General features: G+C 37.4%; 1 protein-coding gene across 5 annotated transcripts in view; it reads left to right on the top strand.

The window, feature by feature from the left end:
* Window positions 1–20381, top strand: part of LOC109060547 (sodium bicarbonate cotransporter 3-like) — a 42736-nt gene that overhangs the window by 14751 nt on the left and 7604 nt on the right. For 3 of the 5 annotated variants that reach the window (XM_042741546.1, XM_042741545.1, XM_042741547.1), the window contains exons 1-16: window positions 5758–5876; window positions 6853–7013; window positions 7101–7250; window positions 8309–8731; window positions 10965–11080; window positions 13098–13255; window positions 13422–13509; window positions 14036–14182; window positions 14301–14404; window positions 15260–15434; window positions 15670–15803; window positions 17754–17999; window positions 18080–18185; window positions 18540–18701; window positions 18773–18886; window positions 20218–20379. In XM_042741546.1, coding sequence (XP_042597480.1) covers window positions 6974–7013; window positions 7101–7250; window positions 8309–8731; window positions 10965–11080; window positions 13098–13255; window positions 13422–13509; window positions 14036–14182; window positions 14301–14404; window positions 15260–15434; window positions 15670–15803; window positions 17754–17999; window positions 18080–18185; window positions 18540–18701; window positions 18773–18886; window positions 20218–20379 — 2325 coding nt within the window. In that variant the 5' untranslated portion in view covers window positions 5758–5876; window positions 6853–6973. Of the gene's footprint in view, window positions 1–5324; window positions 5469–5737; window positions 5877–6852; window positions 7014–7100; window positions 7290–8308; window positions 8732–10964; window positions 11081–11900; window positions 11964–13073; window positions 13256–13421; window positions 13510–14035; window positions 14183–14300; window positions 14405–15259; window positions 15435–15669; window positions 15804–17753; window positions 18000–18079; window positions 18186–18539; window positions 18702–18772; window positions 18887–20217; window positions 20380–20381 lie in introns of those variants that run through there. The other 2 variants (XM_042741549.1, XM_042741548.1) reach the window with 2 other exon arrangements.

Raw genomic sequence — 20381 nt, 5'->3', positions numbered from 1 at the left:
AAAAAGGATCTGCTCATGATCCCAAACATACAAGCTTATCTGAAACACAGTGGATATAATGTCATGGCTTGGGCTTGCATCACTTCTTCTGGGACGGGCTCATTAATCTTAACTGATGATGTAACTCATGACAGCAGCAGCAAAATGAACTCAGAGGTCTATAGAAACCTTTTATCTGCCAATTTACAGAAAGATGCTACCAAACTGATTGGGAGATCCTTCATCATGCAGCAAGATAATGACCCAAAACAAAGTGCCAAAGCAACAAAGGAGTTAATCAGGGGCAAAAAATGCAAGGTTTTAGACTGGCCAAGTCAATCTCCAGACTTAAACCTTTTAAAGTATGCATTTCACCTGCTAAAGAAGAGACTGAAGGGAGTAACCCCCCAAAACTGAAAGAGGCTGTGGTGAAAGCCTGGAAAAGCATCACAAAAGAAGAATGCAAAAGTTTGGTGATGTCAGTGGGACACAGGCTTGATGCAGTTATTGCAAAGGATTTGCAACTAAATATTATGTCTTATTTACTTAATTTACAGTAGGTGGGTTCGAACAAAAGGTGCTATCTTCTAAGTTGTGTGTCAGATCCAGATGAAATATTTGTCCCATAATTGTCTCATATTCATCTATTGATGTCAAACCCAAATGTTTACAGTCTACAGAAAAAAATAATACTTTATATAAATATATTTACATATATATATCACATATACACTTAGGTACACCTATTCAGTTGCTTGGTAAACACAAATTGCTAATCAGCCAATCACATGGGAGCAACTGCATTTAGGCATCTGGATGTGGTGAAGACGACTTGAAGTTCAAACCGAACATCAGAATGGGGAAGAAAGGGGATTTAAGTGACTTTAAACATGGAATGGTTGTTCCAGTTTTTGAGTATTTCAAAAACTGCTGATGTACTGGGATTTTCAGGCACAACCATCTCTAGGGTTTACAGAAAATGGTCTGAAAAAGAGAAAATATCCAGTGAGCGGCAGCTGTGTGGACAAAATTGTTGATGTCAGAGGAGAATGGGCAGACTGGTTAGAGATGATAGAAAGGCAACAGTAACCCAAATAACCACTCGTTACAACCAAGGTATGCAGTATACCATCTCTGAATGCACAACACGTCGAACCCTGAAGCAAATGGGCTACAGCAGCAGAAGACCACACCCGGTGCCGCTCCTGTCAGCTAAGAACAGGAAACGGAGGCTACAATTCGCACAGGCTCATGCTGCGACATTCAGATGGTAGGGTCAGAATTTGGCGTAAAGAACATGAAAGCATGGATCCATCCTGCCTTGTCTCAACGGTTCAGGCTGGTGGTGGTGGTGTAATGCTATAGGGGATATTGGTACTAAGGGGCCCAAACACTTTGGGCCCCTTAGTACCAATTGATCATCGTTTAAACGCCACAGCCTGCCTGAGTATTGCTGCTGACCATGTCCATCCCTTTATGACTACTACTTCCAGCAGGGTAATGCACCATGTCACAAAGCTCGAATCATCTCAGACTGGTTTCTTGAACATGACAATGAGTTCACTTTACTCAAATGTCCTCCACAGTCACCAGATCTCAATCCAAAAAGCAGCTTTGGGATGTGGTGAAACGGGGAGATTTGCATCATGGATGTGCAGCCAACAAATCTGCAGCAACTGCGTGATGCTATCATATCAATATGGACCAAAATCTCTGAGGAATGTTTCCAACACCTTGTTGAATCTATGCCATGAAGAATTAAGGCAGTTCTGAAGGCAAAAGGGGGTCCATCCCGGTACTAGCAAGGTGTATGTGCAGCAGTAGCCAGTGATGTGTGTGTGTATGTACAGTGTATATATATATATGTATATGTATGTGTGTGTATATATATGTATGTGTGTGTGTGTGTGTGTGTGTGTATATATATGTTATTTATTCCTGTGATGAATTTTAAGCAGCCATTACACTAGTCACATGATTGTTCAGAAATCATTCTAATATGTTGATTTGCTGCTTAAATTTGAATTACACGTTCTTCTGTCCATCACAGCCTTATTTTCATTTGTGTTCTTCATTGTTCTTTGTTAATATAATTCTGATATGATTGTACTGAGTGAACTTGTTAAAAGTAACATGTACAGTACGGGGCGCTGCACTGGCCTCCCGCTTACTTTAATAGCATTAAGATGGATTAGACAACAGCTCAAGATCTAATTAATTAAACTGTGCCTGCTCGGGTCATGCATTCGGTCCCACCAGCATTAACTGCACGCTCTATTCCTCACGTAAAACACTATCCTACCCTAAACATTCTTGTTTGTCCTCTTTCCCTTTCTCTTTGACAGCTGACGTCAATTTAAGGGATGTCACAGGAAGCCATATGCTTTATTCAGTATGATGAAGCATATTTTACAAATGAATTTGGTTACATTTACTGGAAAATGTAATTAATGGAATCTGTAAAAGGGATAGTTTACCTTAAAAATGAAAGTTCTGTCATTTTGTCACTTATCATTTCATGACTGCCTGTCTTTTGTGAAACACAAAATTTGTTTAGCCTGATGTTTAAAGGGATAGTTCACCAAAAAATGAAAATTCTTTCATTGTTTATTCACCATTAAGTTGGTAACCAAACTGTTAACGGTAGCCATTCACTTCTGTAGTATAAAATAAAATACCTACCAGTAATTTTACCAACATTCTTCAAAATATCTTATTTTGTGTCCAGCAGAAGAAGGAAACTCGTAAAGGTTTTGAATGACTTTTAAGCTGCTCTTTTCCAAGTAAATAGTGACCATGGCTGTTAATAAAGATTTTAAAACCATTTTTTTTTAATGAATGATTTAAAATTTTGGTCTGTTACATCTACTTTTGTGATCCATTGGAGAAAGAAAGAAAGTCATGTATGGAGTGACATGAGGGCGAGTAAATGAAGACAGACTTTTTTTTTTAATATTGTTTTAGGTTTAAGATCTCAGATAGGATTCTTGTTATCTTTGTTCATGCCTTTCTGCCAGACACGTACAACAATCTAATCGTAACAGACGTAGATCAGTGAGTCAGGTCTTTTTAGTGCCAGTTTGAACTCCTCAGCTTTATGTGCTTTGATATCTTTATAATTTTCCTGTTTTTCCTGCCATCTGAGTAACTTGGCTGATTATTGCAATTAGTAAGGGCCAGGATGGGTTTTCACAGGCATGTAGCACTGCACTGAGCTGTTGTTTTGAAGCTGGGGTTTAGGGGAGTGTCAAGATAATATGAGAAGAAGCTTTAGTATTGGTCGACCCCCCCACCCCCGCCCCCATTCCTTATTGCTCACAATGTGTTGCTTTGTATCTGCACTGCTGTTTTCTTCTCTATCTAAATATGTTTTCCATGTAAACTTAAACCTATAATTGCCATTAGTGTTTCATTTATTTAATTATGTCCTTGGAGACCTTTGACCTCAGTGTGTATGGAAGTCAGCAGTGACTCTGTTCATTGTGGAATGCGTGCTTTGCAGGATTGAAGCACACAAGATAAGTTACATTGCCTCTATGTGTCTCAATGTCTTTGAGAGCTGTTGTGACTGACAAAGTGTGTACTCTGCTCTCAGCCTCCCTTGCATTCTCTGCGCAGACAAGCATGTGAAATTGGTGTATACACAGCAGGCGTTTACACAGACCACACATGCATTCACACATGTCCCACCCTCACACTACGAGCCAGCTGAATGAAGTTAGCTTTAAATCGCTTGGTGTTTTCTTTCCTTGTTCACATCATTCTTGTGACGCATGTAGCTTTTGCTTCCCAGAAGCCTACCTTCAACACAATAACTCAAGCATGGGTGGCAGATTTAACTTTTAAGCTTTTCCTAAAGCATGCCAGAGACAGTTAAGTTGCTATTTATGTGTTTGTTAAAAGCACGCCGGTTTTCTCGCACAGTTTGTCCACAGCGTCAGATTGGTTTACGTGGAGTTTAAGAGGGCTGCTCAGCAGAAGTTTGGAATATGTGTACTGGAACATAAGAACACTTTTTTTACTCTAGGGGTTTTGTTTTAAAAATCCCAATGTTAAACATGCCTCCGTGATGCTAGATTGCCCTGGGTGGATATATCGGTACAATGTTGGTTATCCACAAATATATGAGATTTTCTTTTCAGTACTGAACAATAAAATAATTGTGTGCTTATTTCCCTTATTTTTACATTTTTGGGTGTTTTCATACCTGTACATTGTTTGCTGTTGCGAAACAGGAACTTAATTTGTTACAATGCAGCATTTTCTTCTTGGTTCGGTTCACTTTCTCAAGGCATCGTTGCAAAGCGTACAAATCTTTGTTTATGGAAGTCACATGCGAGTTAAACTGTCCATTTATTGGTCAGTGTTCACATGTTTACGTTCTTCTGCATCAGTCATCAAGATGCATTGACAAGTGTGGTGTTATCTGTAGTTGTTGTGACATTGACAAACACTTACACGAATGTAGCCATCATTCCCACTCTAACTGATAAATTACATAGCATAAATTTTATCTACCAGTTAGAGTGGGAATGACGGCTTTAATTTATATGATTTTAAATATTTACATTATTTTAAATATTATAATTTGGATATTTAATAGATAACATGAAATGCAGTGGGAATCAAGGCTTCATTGGGACAGCATTCTTGTGAGAAGAGCAATTACATAGCGTTTTAGGATTTGCATTAACTAATGTGCTCACCCACTGAATCCGACGCTACTGCTTTTTATATAACATATTTCCCATTCTGAATTATGATACCACTTGATTTGCTGATTTGTTCTTTACACAAGCAAACCGCTCCAGAGTCCATTTGCAATCGGGGCTAAGACCAACTCGTTCAGGCGATCTTGCACCTATTATTTTGGTGGTTCCTCAAAATAAATACATAACTATATATTGCATACAGTACATTGAAAAATTATGATTCCTTAATTTGCTTGTAGCATGTAAAACGATAGATTTCAGTGTGTTTTTTTTTTTTGTTTACATTTACTTATTTCATTTTTAGTAATAAAGATATGTTAGCAATAGATCCTTTTTATACCTCAAAATAAAATTTAGACAAAATAATGCTCTTACACCAATAAGATATAAACATTATTAACATTATTTTTTCAGTTTGTCAACATCGTTTTTCTTTTTGTGCATAGAAATGTGGCTCAGGAAAAAAACTCCTGAGATAGACAGTTCAGACAATTAATAATTCATCTTGTGTGTCTGGAACACTGTTTGTATGTTGTATTTGATCTGTTCCTTTTCCTGTCCATAATGGACTTTAAAAAGGACTTCCTCTCACATGCAGTACAGGACAGAGAAATAAAGCCATTCTCTTTATAGGTCACAGGGCAGTTTACGTCGGGGTACATGTACCTTTAGGAAAACAAAGCAGACGTAGACATCGCCACCGTGGTCACAAGCACCATCGGAAAAGGAAGGACAGAGAATCCGAGCGAGAGGATGGGAGGGAATCGCCAGCGTACGGTAAGAATAACAGTCTAAAATCTCTCAATGCAACTTATTTTCATGTTCCTGTGGCTCAGTGGTAGAGCATTGCATTAGCAGCACAAAAGGTGGTGGGTTCAATTCCCAGGGAACACACATACTGGTGTTAAAATATATGTATAGCCTGAATGCACTGTAAGTCGCTTTGGATAAAAGTGTCTGCTAAATGCATAAATGTAATGTAAATGAATGGTAATAATTTCCTATTTTACTTTGAGTATCTTGACTCATTGCCTGTGTTTTTTTTTATTTTCCTATTTTAAGGGTCCAGTTTATCCTCGGCACTGAGGATGATGATGAGGAGCATATTCCTCATGACCTCTTCACGGAGCTCGATGAGCTTTCCTTTCGCAGCGGACAGGCTTACGAGTGGAAAGAGACGGCCAGGTAAGGACAACACTGTGTGTAGGTGTTGTTTTTGTGTGTATAGAGTATATATCACAAATGATTTATTAGCTGACAAAGATGGAGTGAACATCAACACTGAATTAAATAAATAAATATTGAATGAAGTTATTTAATACGTCATGGAATGTTGCAATAAGTAAAAGTAAAATAAAATGTAAGCATGAATAAATAAGGTGTAAAAAATACTTTCATTAGGCTTATATGTATTGATTTATTAATTTTTTTCAAGGTGTATATCATTTAACATTTCATAAGTTTTCTAATTTTAAGGCATATTTCAAGTCAAGTCCTTTTTCATATAACATAAAAAGATGCGGTATTTCACGTCTTATTGATTTGTTATTAAATGTTATTGTACTTTTATTTATTAACATTCCATTGTGTATTTAATAATTTCATTTTTATATTTATTTAATTTAGTGTGTCAAATTGTTCCATAAATGGCCATCTTGACATTATTTGCATTGACTGATTTACTAAGTTTAGTATTTTTCAGTTATGAATATGATGTAAAACACATTTAATATGTAAAATGCTTTCAATTTCAGAAATTTTGTGTATCTTATTTGCTAACATTTTTATATGTCCTATTATATCAAGTGGCCACCTTGTTCACTAGACATAGACTTCAGCTTTGGTCCTAAAAAAATGTTGGTATACATGGGCTCCAAAAAGTATTTTATTATTGTATTTGATGATAAAATATCAAACCATGTGGCATCTGCTAACAACATAATGCTTGACATTCTATAAGAAGATTCTTGTAGGCATTTTTTTTTAAATGACTTTAAACCAGCTGGTCTCAACGAATTTTATGTGTGATGTTTACTTGTGTGATTTCTTCTCAAGGTATAGTTCTTCATATACGCTATGGAAAACCTGACTGTTTGACCACCAGGAAGTGTCAGAATACTTGTTTTAATACTTGGTTAACTTTAAATCCTATTTGGTGCAGGTGGTTGAAGTTCGAGGAGGATGTAGAGGATGGAGGAGAGCGCTGGAGTAAGCCCTACGTCGCCACGCTTTCCCTGCACAGCCTGTTTGAGTTACGGAGCTGCATTATCAATGGCACAGTCATGCTGGACATGAGAGCAAACACCATTGAGGAGATAGCAGGTAATGTTTGGCCGATAGATAAACCCTTATATCTCACTACAAACAAAATGAATGACTGAAAAATGAATGTCTCTCCCTGTTCACCAGACATGGTATTAGACAACATGGTGGCATCTGAGCAGCTGGACGAGAGTTTGAGGGAGAAGGTGCGGGACGCCGTGCTGAAGAGACATCACCACCAGAATGAAAAGAAACTCAGCAATCGCATCCCGCTCGTACGCTCCTTCGCGGACATAGGCAAGAAACATTCAGACCCGCACTTGCTTGAGAAGAATGGTGAGAGCTTTTGCTGTGCTCGACTTTTTCTTTCTAATATTTACTCAAAAGAACCTAACACTTTGGACAAGATTCTGTTAAAACCACCACTTATTGATCCTTTTTCCCACTCAAAATCAAGAAATGAAGGAAGTAGGGGTGCACAGGGTCCTTGAGTCTGTGGCGAGCAGTTATTATTAGACATCCGACAGGAAGTATATGTGACTAGATGGGCCATTTCTTTCAGCGTATTTGACAAGTGCATGGCACGTTTCATTGACTGATTTCAGGCCATCACTGTGTGCTGTGTTGGCTGCATTTCCTGTCTTTACTCGCACCACAACATCCTTAAGGAAGAGCTGGAGTCATGGTGTTGTCATTGCGTGCCTAAAGCCTGTTTCACATGGCACACATGGGAAAATTTTTAACAGATTAATCTACATTGGTTGAAACTCCAATCCCAAAATCTAGCTTGAATCACCTGGATTCAGACAGATTTACAGAATGGAAAATGCTGCATGTTCAGGTCACTGCATGTTTAACTTTCTTCAAACAATTTTATGTATTTTTCTCCTTTTTTTATTTTACTTCATAGGAAAACTTATATATTGCAAAAGATTGTGTTGATAAAACATTTTTAAAGCAATTTCAGCATGTTTTCTGCTTGATTCAGAGTTTGTTGCATTGCAGAAATAGGCCCTATGCAAACTTCTGTGAAACAGGCCTAACCTTGAGTTGTTCTGTGATGATTTACAACAAAAAACAAGCTAGCAAAAAGTATCATTAAAAGGTTAATGATCAGTGTGTGATGGTCATGTCTTTGGGTGTTGAATCATGTGACTGATTTGCACTGTCCGTTCTTTGCCACCATCTCACCTCCTCACTTCATTCTAACACTCCCAGCTCTCTCATCACAACATATTTGCTTTTTATTTTATTCATCAGTGTTATTTTATTCCATCTGCAGTCTGTTTACTTTCTTTTCCTCTCTTCGTACTTTTCCCTCATCCTTTCCTGACCTCCTGCTCTGGTCCCATCAGGGGAGGGTCTCTCAGCCTCCCGTCTGTCCCTCCTTAGACGTACCTCTTCCACCTCCAGTCCCCCCAGATCACGCCGTCCCTCCAGAGAGTCCCGCGGTTCCCGTTCCTCCATTATTCTCAACCAGCTTCTGCCGAGCGCCAACGCATCCCTTTCCATCTCCCCCAATGCCTCCCCTTTCGCCACCCCTCAAAACTCACCCCCCACCGCCCAGCGCGCTTCATCATCTCTCCGCTCCCCAGGACCCTCTCAGCAGGGACCCGAGCTGCTGGTGGCACGGGGATTGAGAGAGGACATTCCAGAAGTTGTGGTGTTCCCACCCGAGGAGGAGGAGGAACCGCTCTCACTGTTTTCAGCCCCTCAGGAAGAGCAGGTGGCGCCTGACCCGGGCAGGCTGGCACAGCTCTTGCCCCCACCGCAGTCAGGCAAATATCCAGCGCATCAGCATGATGTGTCACCTGCATGAAACATGTGCTCGGCCTCTCACTATGTTTGTCATGAGTGTTTGAACCCAGAAACAAAGTCACCAATTACATTAGTTTAAAAAAAAAAGGAAAAGAAATTAATACTTGTTTCAACAAGCTTGCATTAAATTGATCAAATGTGACATTAAAGACTTTTTGAATACAAAAATATTGTTCATCAAAAATATTGTTCTTCAAAAAATTGCTGTTCTTTTGAACTTTCTATTCATCAAAAAATCCTGAAAATATCAGTTTCAACTGTTTTAATACCAATGATAATAAGAAATGTTTATTGAGAAACAAATCAGCATATTCAAATGATTTCTGAAGGATCTTCAAATCACATTGAAGACAGGAGTAATTTAAATTGCACAATATTACTATTTTTACTACATTTTTAATCAAATAAATGTTGCCTTGGTGAACATGAGAGATTTCTTGCAAAAGTTTTACAAAATCTTTCTGACCCCAAACTTTTTTTGTTTACATTTCCTTATAATGGTTTTAAAAAAGAATAATGTAACAACAAATATTTGGAACAAAAGATATGATTTTGCAATATTTTATGCATTTCATATGTAAACCTGAGATCTCACCAACAACTTGCTAAGCTCAGACTTCAGCAGGATAGTGTAAGTGTATGTTTATGCATTAAAATTTAACCATAAAATATTAATTTACATTTTTTTTTTTATTAATTACAAACACAAACCTTTAGTTATACATGAAAAAGATTTTAATAAATAGAAAAATAACACATCCTAACCAATCTATGTAACGCATGCTACTTTCTATTGCAATACCTCCGACATTGTTGGTCACATTCTCTACTTTCTCTTTCTCAGACCTGTCTTTCACACCCTGCCCTCTGTCACCCTGAACAGTATTTGAATGTCTTTTTGTCTCACGGTGCCCCCACTTGTTTTTTTTTTTTTTTAAGTTTCACCATGACCAATCCATCAGAAGTTTTCATGAGAGCTTCCATGAGATCTTGGCTGTCGATAAGAGACATTTCAGCTTGGCACTGTTTTATCATTTTATCCTTCTCTGAGAATACATACAGAACATCCAGAAACATACATAGCACCTGTAATGTTTATACTGTGGTTCAGATATTAGTGTGTGGCTCTTTTAGACTTGACATCTTAGCATTCTGTTGCCATAATCAATGCCGTTATGTACAGTGATCTCAAAATGTATTTGAATGAGCATCTCTAGCATTACATTTTGGAGCCACTGTATCACTTGCATACAATTCTCTATCATATAAGCTTATGGGAACTTCATTTTGATTTAGAATTTTACTGTCTGGGTCTGTTAAAGGTCTTCAGAACTCAATGAGGTCACAGGTTGCTACTCTAGCTATTGGAGCACATGCACACCAGAAACCAGGTCAATAAAATGAATAACCACAAATTAAGCACACTATGAAGGGTGGTAGTACCTCAGAGGTGCTAATAAATGATGTCATGCTAAGGATCAGAAAGCTTCCCGTGACACTTTAGGTCATTGGCCTCTAAGAATACACTTAATTCCAGAGGTGTAAATGGAGCCCGTTGAAATGGGAGTGGGTGATGTCATAGGGTTGCTCCATGTTGTACTGTGCTGCATTCGTGTTGGCAGAGCGTGCAGCTTGCATGCTTGTTAACCTGACCAGGCTCTAGAGACTGACATTAAACAATTGCAGTCACTGATTTGTCTGTTCCATGTGTTTACAGGGAAGACCATAGAAGGAGGGTCTTTTTGCTCCCTTTATTTTTAAGTTTGCTTGACGTCAAGCGTCAGGCTCAGATAGCAGGAGAGCTTGTTTCCATGAAATGTCATCCCAGGCCTACACAGTTTTACAGTGCCTCTTTAAGGATAACAGGGGATGGTTTTTGATCGTTGTGCTGTGTGAAGCAAAAATCCTCACGCAGAAGGCAGGAACAGTTTGTTATGCAATGGGAATTCTCAAATTCTCTGGGAATATCACTTTATAAATGTTTAAAATTCAACCTTACAGCAAAGCATCTATGAATGTACACACTGCAGTGTGATGTTATCCAGAAAGCATGTGACCTACTCTGCATGTCCACACAACAGACCACACAATGAGTGTGCAGTTAACCTTCCCTGTATATTAAAGCTTTGAATCATAATTATACATCTAACCACTTTCTTCCTCCATAACTTTCCTCATTTCTCATCCTAACAGGTCTTCTTGCGTCCCCGCAGTCGGCCCCTGGGGGCCTGGAGAACAGTAAGCCCAGTGAAAGCCGTATGAACAGCGCTGGTGGCAGCAGGGAAAACAGCACTGTAGACTTTAGCAAGGTGAGCTCCCTCTACATCATGACCTTGATGAATTTATAGTACACCGTATAAAAATTATCCATTTGATTAAAATGATTCCCTAATGATCAAGGGACCCTACATTGTTGAGCACATGTAGATGAGGTTCATCTACCGTTTGTCATTTAGCTCTTATAAAATAAAACTGGCCATCATGCATGTAGCATTTCTGTATTCCAGTGCTTCATAGTACCTTTACCTGTTTAAGACATTTATTTTAAGTTAATTTGTGCATGATTCTTTTTTAATTTTAAGCACTTTTTGGACTTTCAAGGTGGGAGGTTTTATTAGATCTGAAAGATCAGAATAAAATGGTTATATGTGTATATATACTGTATATATTTAGATTTTTATAAATAAATAAATATATTTATTCATATACTTATTTATAAATCGAGAGAGAGAGAGAGAGAGAGAGAGAGAGATTTTTTTTCAGTTCCACAAGTTCAGCCTTAGGTTTTGTTTCTGTAATCAGTCTCAGAAAATGGTTGAAAATATAAATAATTATCACAAAATTAAATGGTGTTAAAATACTGTTTTGGAAGCATTGTTTTCACCACCATTTTGTAAACATGTCATAATGTAATTCAGGTTTTGCAAGCAGATTGTAAGTTTAGGATAGAGTAAAAATTTTAATTGGAGATTATGACCGTTTTTGGTGCAAAGCACTAACATTGTAAGTGGATCAAATGACCAGGTTAATTCCTGGCACGAGATTTTTCTGACCATAAAAGACTCATGGCAAGATGGTGGGTATATTCCAAACACTGAACACACTCTGTGTCTGTCTGGTTGGTATCAGGACAGCCAATCCCCTTTTCACTGTAGTTGCGGCTCTCTAGGAGGGGGCGGCAAAAGGCCTACTGTAAGTCTCTACACTGTTATAACTCATAACCTGTCTTCCAGTGTGTTTCATGAGGTTGTGTTTGTGACTCTGGTCTTCTGTGATGTCTTGAGTGCTTAACCACGCTTTGATTATTGTATTGTGTGTTGTGATTAAATGATATTTGAAGTGTCTTGGGAGAAGGAACAATGTTCCTTTTTCGATGTACTTCACAATATTTCTAAATCTGTGTCATTAATATGAGATCATCAGACAGTCTTTCTTTCTGCTGTATTCTAGTGAGATGCTATCAAAGGTTAGTTTCTGTTAAAACCTAGTGAAGTACTGGTTTGAACAAGTTCTCACAGTTTTATGTTTTTTTTTTTTTTTTTTTTTTTTTTGACAGGTTTGTTTTAAAATAAAACAGAAACCCTAGACAGATTATTTTTCTTCTTGTTTTCTAAGAAATGTCTACCTGGTTCTGGATGAATGAAATCACTTGTAGAAGATGGACAGTGTTCTTTACTTGGTACAATTTGATAGTTTGTTTTGATACTGCAATTGATCCTGAACTTCAGATGAAGTCTTATTTTGTTAGGTGTTAAGTGACATCTTCTCACGAATCCTGATCCTGGTTAGAAAAATGTGACTCGCTAAGAGGAAAAACATTTCTCCAGACCATACTGGTCTAGATTCTGCTGTCCTGTGGATTGTGAAATATCATTCCTCTCTCATGTGTCAGTGGTTTGGTGTGTTATGTGGTTGTGCAGCTGTTGATTTTGTTCATTGTCAATGATTTATCATAGAGTTGTTTCCCATGATTTATATTTTTGTGTGTTTTTTAGTTCATTTAAAGATCGTTGATCACCATTTTAAACTGGCTTAACCTGAGTTTGGCAGAAATTGAGTTCCTTCAGTCTTGAAACCTGTTTTAATTAATGCATGATTACCATAAACCTGTCCTGGAGGACCCCCTGCCCTGCACCTTTTGTATGTCTCCCTTATTGTAACACACCTGATTCCACTCATCAGCTCATTAGTAAAGACTGCAAGAACTAGACATACAAAATGTGCAGGGCAGGGGGTCCTCCAGGACAGGTTTGGGAAGCACTGCCTAATATCATCAGATCTCCTGCACAGATTTGCTAATAGACTAGTTTGATTTCTGTGCACTTGGTGGACATGAATTTCATGAAGAAAATTCCTCCGGGCGCTGAGGCTTCAAATGTTTTGGTGGGGGAGGTTGATTTCCTTGAGCGTCCAATCATTGCCTTTATCCGTCTCTCACCTGCTGTTCTTCTCACTGGACTGACCGAAGTGCCTGTTCCAACAAGGTAGCACTCAGGCACCCCTGAAAACATGGCTTGCTTTTACATAAATGCACATAAATGGCTTCTGTAGGTCTCTTATGGCTGGCATTGTACTGTATGTGAAGCCTTTTATGCAGCTATTTCCTGAAGTTTAATTTCCTCAGTTTTTAAAATTTTTTTTTTTTTGCAGGTTTCTCTTCTTGCTGTTGGGGCCTTTCGGGAAAGGGGGCCAATACCATGAGATTGGCAGGTCGATAGCTACTTTAATGACAGATGAGGTGAGGCATCCACTTTGAATAAGGCTGCATTTACTAGTCTAGTGTGCCTATAGCTCAAACAGTAGAGCAAGTTCTTTTGAACTTTCATCAAAGAATCCTAAAAAATGGTCAGTTTACACAAAGATAACAGTCAACATTGATAATAGTAAGAAATATTTGTTGAGCACCAAAATAGCAATTTAGAACAATTTCTGAAGGACCATGTGACACTGAAGACTGCAGTAATGATACTAAGAATTCAGCTTTGCATCAAAGTAATAAATTCTATTTCAAAACAGAAAACATCTATTTTCAATCGCAAACATTTTTCACAATATTACTGTTTTGACTGTTTTTGATATAAATGCAGCATTAATGAGCAAAAGAGACTTCAGAAACATTTAAAAATGTCACTAAAATGGTATTGTCAATAAGACATTGAAGGAAGCTCAGCTTGTCTTTACTCATAATCCTTATTTTAAAATTGCAGCAGTGCCATTTGCATAACTACATTTTCAGTTTCATGTCTTCTCTAACACCATGACAGATCTTTCATGATGTAGCGTACAAAGCCAAAGACAGGAACGACCTTCTGTCTGGCATAGACGAGTTCTTGGACCAGGTGACAGTGCTGCCTCCAGGAGAATGGGACCCCACGATACGAATCGAGCCACCAAAGTGTGTCCCGTCTCAGGTAATCATCACCACAGAGATGGTGTTAACCAGTAGTTTGCTGGTTTAGTCTCTGGAAAAAGCCAGCCATGAGCCACTGGGTTAACAGGGGGGTTTTGTTGCCATTTTTATGTCTGCAGGAGAAGAGGAAGATGCCTTCCATGCCTAATGGCTCTGCTCCATTATCAGACATCATCAAAGAAGAGGAACACAACGCTGGACCTGAACTCCAGAGGACAGGACGGTCAGAGCTAGTCTAACCTTCAACATTTATTTGCTGCATACTTTTTTTTGCATACCTCAACCTTATTATTGTTGAGTTGGTCTATAAAATTAGGTAGAGGAATGCAAAGCAGAGCATATATTAAAACAGCGAGATTCTATTATATCATGTCCTAAATATGGCTGATTATATACATGACATACTTAGACATGTTGTGCTCTTGCATTAAGCCATTAAGTTGTCTGGACTTTAAGGACATGTATAAATGTGTGTCAAAGCTGAACCCTGCTGAACACAGTGTTAGTGAGAGAGAGAAGAGGCTGATGTCGGATTTACTTAAGTCTCTTTTAATGAAGGAGGACCTTATTAAACACGCATTAAATGGAGGGGGGTAAAAATGTTTTTGTGGTGCAAATTTTGTGAGCCTTTCATGTTGGAGGTATTGAATAAAGGCGGTGTATTTAACAGTGGTGCCTATCCTTTGATTTGTAGCTTTAAATGGCCGGCTGGAGACAGTTGTGTAAGAGAACCGTCCATTAAGATGTGTTTTTAGAGCCCCAGAGTGCTCTGAAAATACAGCGCAGCCATTAGGACAAAAAGAGAAGCCCTTATAATATCATTTCCAAATGCATTTACTAATTTATTTCCATTATTGTAGGAACTTGTAGGTTAACTTCACTGTTATATCCAACAGTCATTCATCATTTCTGTTTTATTAGAAAACGTGGATGTTAATACCAAAAATATAATAGCAATATGTATTATTATTATTATAATTATTAGTTAACCTCTGCAAATTATTTAACTCCAAATTTGATTGCTTTTGTGAGTAAGTCCTGATAGAATTTACCCTTTTATTTTCTTCCTTGATCACAGGATATTTGGTGGACTGGTGCTAGACGTTAAGCGGAAAGCTCCGTTTTACTGGAGCGATGTGCGGGACGCTCTTAGCCTGCAGTGCTTGGCCTCTATCCTTTTCCTCTATTGTGCCTGCATGTCCCCCGTCATCACCTTCGGAGGCCTTCTGGGGGAAACCACCAAAAACAACATAGTGAGTTAGACTTGTAGACTTAGCTCTGTCTGGAAAGAATATTGGAGGATTAAATCTGAGCGGAACAGACAGTCTGAATATGATTCAGATTCACTGGAATCAAGAGTGTTTATTAAGCATAGTCTTTCTTTATGCTTTAAAATATATAATTTCTGCTTCCACAGAATGTGTTTATTCTTTGTTTGAAACTCTCCCACATTGTTGATAACATCTCTTTTGTCTGTGTTTGTTTTAGAGTGCCATTGAGTCTCTGTTTGGAGCTTCGCTGACCGGTGTGGCCTTCTCTCTGTTTTCTGGTCAGCCTCTCACTATCCTGGGCAGCACTGGGCCAGTTCTAGTTTTTGAGAAGATTCTTTTCAAGTTCTGCAGGTGAGGGTGACTCACTTTCAGTAGAGTGTCATAATGTTCCTCATCCTCTCCCTCATGCATTTTCACATTTTAAAAATTGTGCTGAGAAACTGGGGCAGTTTGTGACTATTTATTTATAAAAAAAAAAAAAACATATTTGATTAATTAAGACTAAAATATATTTGATTCTTTAAAATTAACAGTTTAAAGCTCCAGTATGTGACTTTTGTAATTGACCACAAGAGGGCGCATTTCCAACAATAACAAAGGCGAAGCTTGATGACGCTATGAAGCAGGTGACAATGGGAGATGTCGTTTTTAATGCGTTTTCACCATAGCAATGTATCTAAAATTGGATAAACGAATCATGATCACGGATGAGGTAATTTATTCGTTTTTGTATTACCTGTATATATGATCGTATTATTTTATGTCATCATAATTAATGAACTGCAAGGAACGTGAAATTTTTATACTATATTATCCCGTTACAACTTACAGCTATTTGTTAAATGATTTGTTGGGTTAATGTTGTGCAGTGTTACGTGTTTATGGTTAATGCCGTGTTGTTTAACGTGCTCAAACCAATCGTTCTAAAAGTAAATTTGAACGAACATTTGCAAGTAATGACTAAATATATTTTTTAACAACACATATCCGATTGTATTTAATTGTACTGCCATAATCTTGGTCACCACACGTGATAAAAATCCTTACCTTAGTACAAAGAGCAATATAACTTACGTTTTACTGGCACTTCAATACTCGCCAAAGAGTTATCGTGATCCATAACAACGACAACCAAACCATACCCACCACTTCCGCATTTGACCATGTGATATTCCGGTGTGGTGGAACATCACATGGTCTACACCGGAAAAAAAAGTATAGAGCGGACATTGCGTCACTGAGAGGCTACATATTTTTTCCGGGACAGCCAGTTATTTAAAATCGGAATTTCTCTGAAATAAAAGATCTTTGGAGACTTTTGAGATATTGTAAGTACACAACTGGAGGAAATATATCACACTGTGCAAGTTATTTTCGGAAATTTTATTACAAAATTCCTACATATTGGAGCTTTAAACTGAGTTCATAGAACTAATCAAACTTACAGTACCAACTTAATGGGCAAATAAAAAACTAATGAAAATCATTGTGATTAATTGGATCCTTTATTTTATTTTGCATGCAAACTTATAAATTAATGAATGTTGAGATTTTTACCCTGATATTTTATGAAATATCAGCACTCCTGTAATGCTGTTAGTCCAGTCAAATTATTCGCTTTTAACTATCTATTGTTTAAAGAAGTTGAAGCAGATAAAATTGAAGTATAACATGTCACATTCCAGTCAATGGTTGACATTTCTTGTCAACTACAGGGTTAATGGTAGATGGTATAAGGGGAAAGATGGTTTGTTTGCTAACATCAATCTAGTGTAATTTTTCTCACACTGAACAACAATAATTACTATTTTTGCATTATTATAAGGGGTAGGTTTAGGGTTGAGGTAGGTGTAGACGTTAATAAAACACAATCTACTAGGTAGAAAATTAGCTTCTGGTTTTTGCTGTATCCCTTCTAGCCAAAACTCAACTACAGTTTAAAAAGTGAAATATAATTCTGATTGTTTCCTCTTGTGAAAGATTGATTTTTAAGCTGCAAGTACCATAGCGCCATCTACTGGTGCAAGAAAGAGTGTTGCAGCGCTCAGAAAAATACAACACACATTTTAAGTTCAGCCTCATTTTAATCCTACTTTGTGCAGTTATCCAAAACCATCAGTGTCTATATGTTTTTGTGCAGCAGTGCAAATATAAAATTGCATGATTGCTTGGTTTCAAAGTCTGTTTATCCGTTCTCTATACAAAAACACATGGCTGATTATATGAAACACACAGGTGATGTTTATGTTTGTTCATTTAGCAGATGATTTTATCCAGGTATGTCTGTTTGTCTTTCCTCAGTGACTACGGTCTGTCCTACCTCTCTCTGCGCACTAGCATTGGCCTGTGGACGGCCTTCTTATGTATCGTGTTGGTTGCCACAGATGCCAGCTCTCTAGTGTGCTATATAACGAGATTCACAGAGGAAGCCTTCGCTGCTCTCATCTGCATCATTTTCATCTATGAGGCCTTGGAGAAACTCTTCCAGCTGGGGGAGATGTTCCCTTTCAGCATGCACGACAATTTGGACAACCTCACGTTTTACACGTAAGAAAATATTCACCTTGTTATTTATGGTTTTATGTTACATGTGTATTATAAGTTTATTTATTCATCTTTTTTTTTAGATGTCAGTGTTCATCTCCATCTAATATCACAGAGAAGATGGTACAGGCATGGAATCAGTCTGGTTTTAATCCCGAGACCATAAACTGGAGTGACCTTGATGTGCCAGTAAGCATTTCTTTCTTCACACTACAGTTAAAGTGTTTTTAATAGTGCTGCCAAAGTTAACATTAATAGAAATATGATCAACGGCATTTCACATTAACATAACAATTTAATTGTTTGATTTTTTTTTTTTTTATGTCCAATTTCAAAAGACATTAGAATAAGTTGGACAGTGAGAATAAGGGCAGCATCAAAGGTGTCCAGTTGCCAGACTGTAGTTTATCAGTAAATGATAAAGAAACAACTAAAGAATCAAATGCATTTGGAACTTAAAAAAAAAAAAAAAGAATTCTTATTCTGTTGGTTTCTTTATCATCAAAGCTTAAGTGCTTTTTCTTCCACCCTTTCTTTTTCAAGAATTGCAAGAACCTCCATGGCGAGTTTGTGGGTCCTGCTTGTGGACATAATGGCCCTTACATCCCTGACGTATTGTTCTGGTCTGTCATTCTGTTCTTCACCACTTTCTTCCTTTCATCCTTCCTCAAGCAGTTCAAGACCAAGCGCTATTTCCCCACTAAGGTCAGTAGAGTCATGTGCTGATCATGTGCTGATAGTGTTATTTGCTCTAACATTTAGTTTCTGTCCTCCAGGTCCGCTCTTCAATCAGTGACTTTGCAGTTTTTCTAACCATCATGATTATGGTCTTGGTTGATTACTTGGTGGGCATCCCCTCTCCTAAACTACACGTCCCAGATACCTTTGAGGTACTATAAATGTCGTTTTCTATTATTAATTTGTTCATCTTTTTAGTTCTTAAGGTATAATCTATAGATCATGTTTGGCTGGTTTTAGGGTTTCTGGACTTTTGACCTTTGGTTTCCACTCTTCTAAATTTGGCCAAAACTTAATTTACAAAGAAAAATTTGGAATCCGTATATGAACTTGCACAGCTTTATATCTTTAAAAACAGTTAAAATGAGTGTATCATCATGTGAATGGAGGCAAAACTTTGTGGTAAATAATCCAAAATAAACAGAAAACACACTTAGCAGGGTTTAGTTGACTCTAAACCACTCCAGCTGTTTCTGTTTTCTGTTATCCCGCTGGGCTTTGACTATTGATTTAACCTCTCTTCTTTAACTGTTTTTCTAAAAAGCCTAAGAACCAGGTGCTGTACTCTTATGCAAGTATTGCCATTCATCAGTAATGTTCAAAAGTGTAATAATTTTTAAAATGTTTAAAATGTAAGAAATTAGAACTTTTATTATGTTAGGACACATTAAATAGACTAAAAGTGAAATGAGTTACAAAAGCTAGTTCAATTTCAAATTCAAAAAATTCTGTTCGTTTGAACTTTCTATTCATCAAACAATACTGAAAAAAAAATGCATCACCGTTTCCACAAAAACCAGCAGAATTATTTTCAACATTGATATCAATAAGAAATGTTTCTTGAGCAACAAATCAGTGACACTGAATATTTCACACTAATTTTGTTTTTGTTGTATTTTTGATCAAATCAAGGCAAAAATTCTGCTTTGGTGCCTTTGTGAGTCTTAAAAAAAAAAATCATACCAGCTCTAAACTTCTTAGCGGTATTGTACAGTATGTGCTTCTTGGATGCTGTTTATTTTGGCTTTGGTGACTCTAAAGCATTCATTTCTTTTGTAAATTCTTTTTGTAAAGGGATGCACGGATGACTGGTATTAAAATTCTATACTATTTTGTCTAAATAAGTTGAAATTAAAAACTTACAACTAAAACCAGTCAAACGCTGCAAGTGAATTTAGGGCATCACAACATTATAATGTACAGTATGAAATATGAATATTAATTTTGAGATTGCGAAAGATTAAGTGTTCCTAAATTATGTGTGTTTTTTAAAAATTAGTTTTGTTTGAGCATTAGATAATGGCAAAGGGGATCTAAATGTAAAAATAGGAAAAATAAGAATGTCAACAATACAATACAGATACCAATATATTAAGCACTCTCTAATATAGACTGAAAAGTGATATGACACAAATTTGTTCATCCCCAATAAATCAAATTTTATGTTTATTAAAATTTAAAGTGTATTTCTTCTGTCCAATAGCCCACCTCTAAGAACCGTGGCTGGCTGATCTCACCTCTTGGTGATAACCCCACATGGACGTTATTTGCAGCAGCCATCCCTGCCCTCCTGTGCACCATCCTCATCTTCATGGATCAGCAGATCACCGCTGTCATCATCAACCGTAAAGAACACAAGCTCAAGGT

The sequence above is a fragment of the Cyprinus carpio genome, chromosome B16 (assembly GCF_018340385.1).
Source record: "Cyprinus carpio isolate SPL01 chromosome B16, ASM1834038v1, whole genome shotgun sequence".
In the NCBI taxonomy this organism is placed as follows: Eukaryota; Metazoa; Chordata; class Actinopteri; order Cypriniformes; family Cyprinidae; genus Cyprinus; species Cyprinus carpio.
This window is presented reverse-complemented; position numbering and strand designations above follow the sequence as displayed.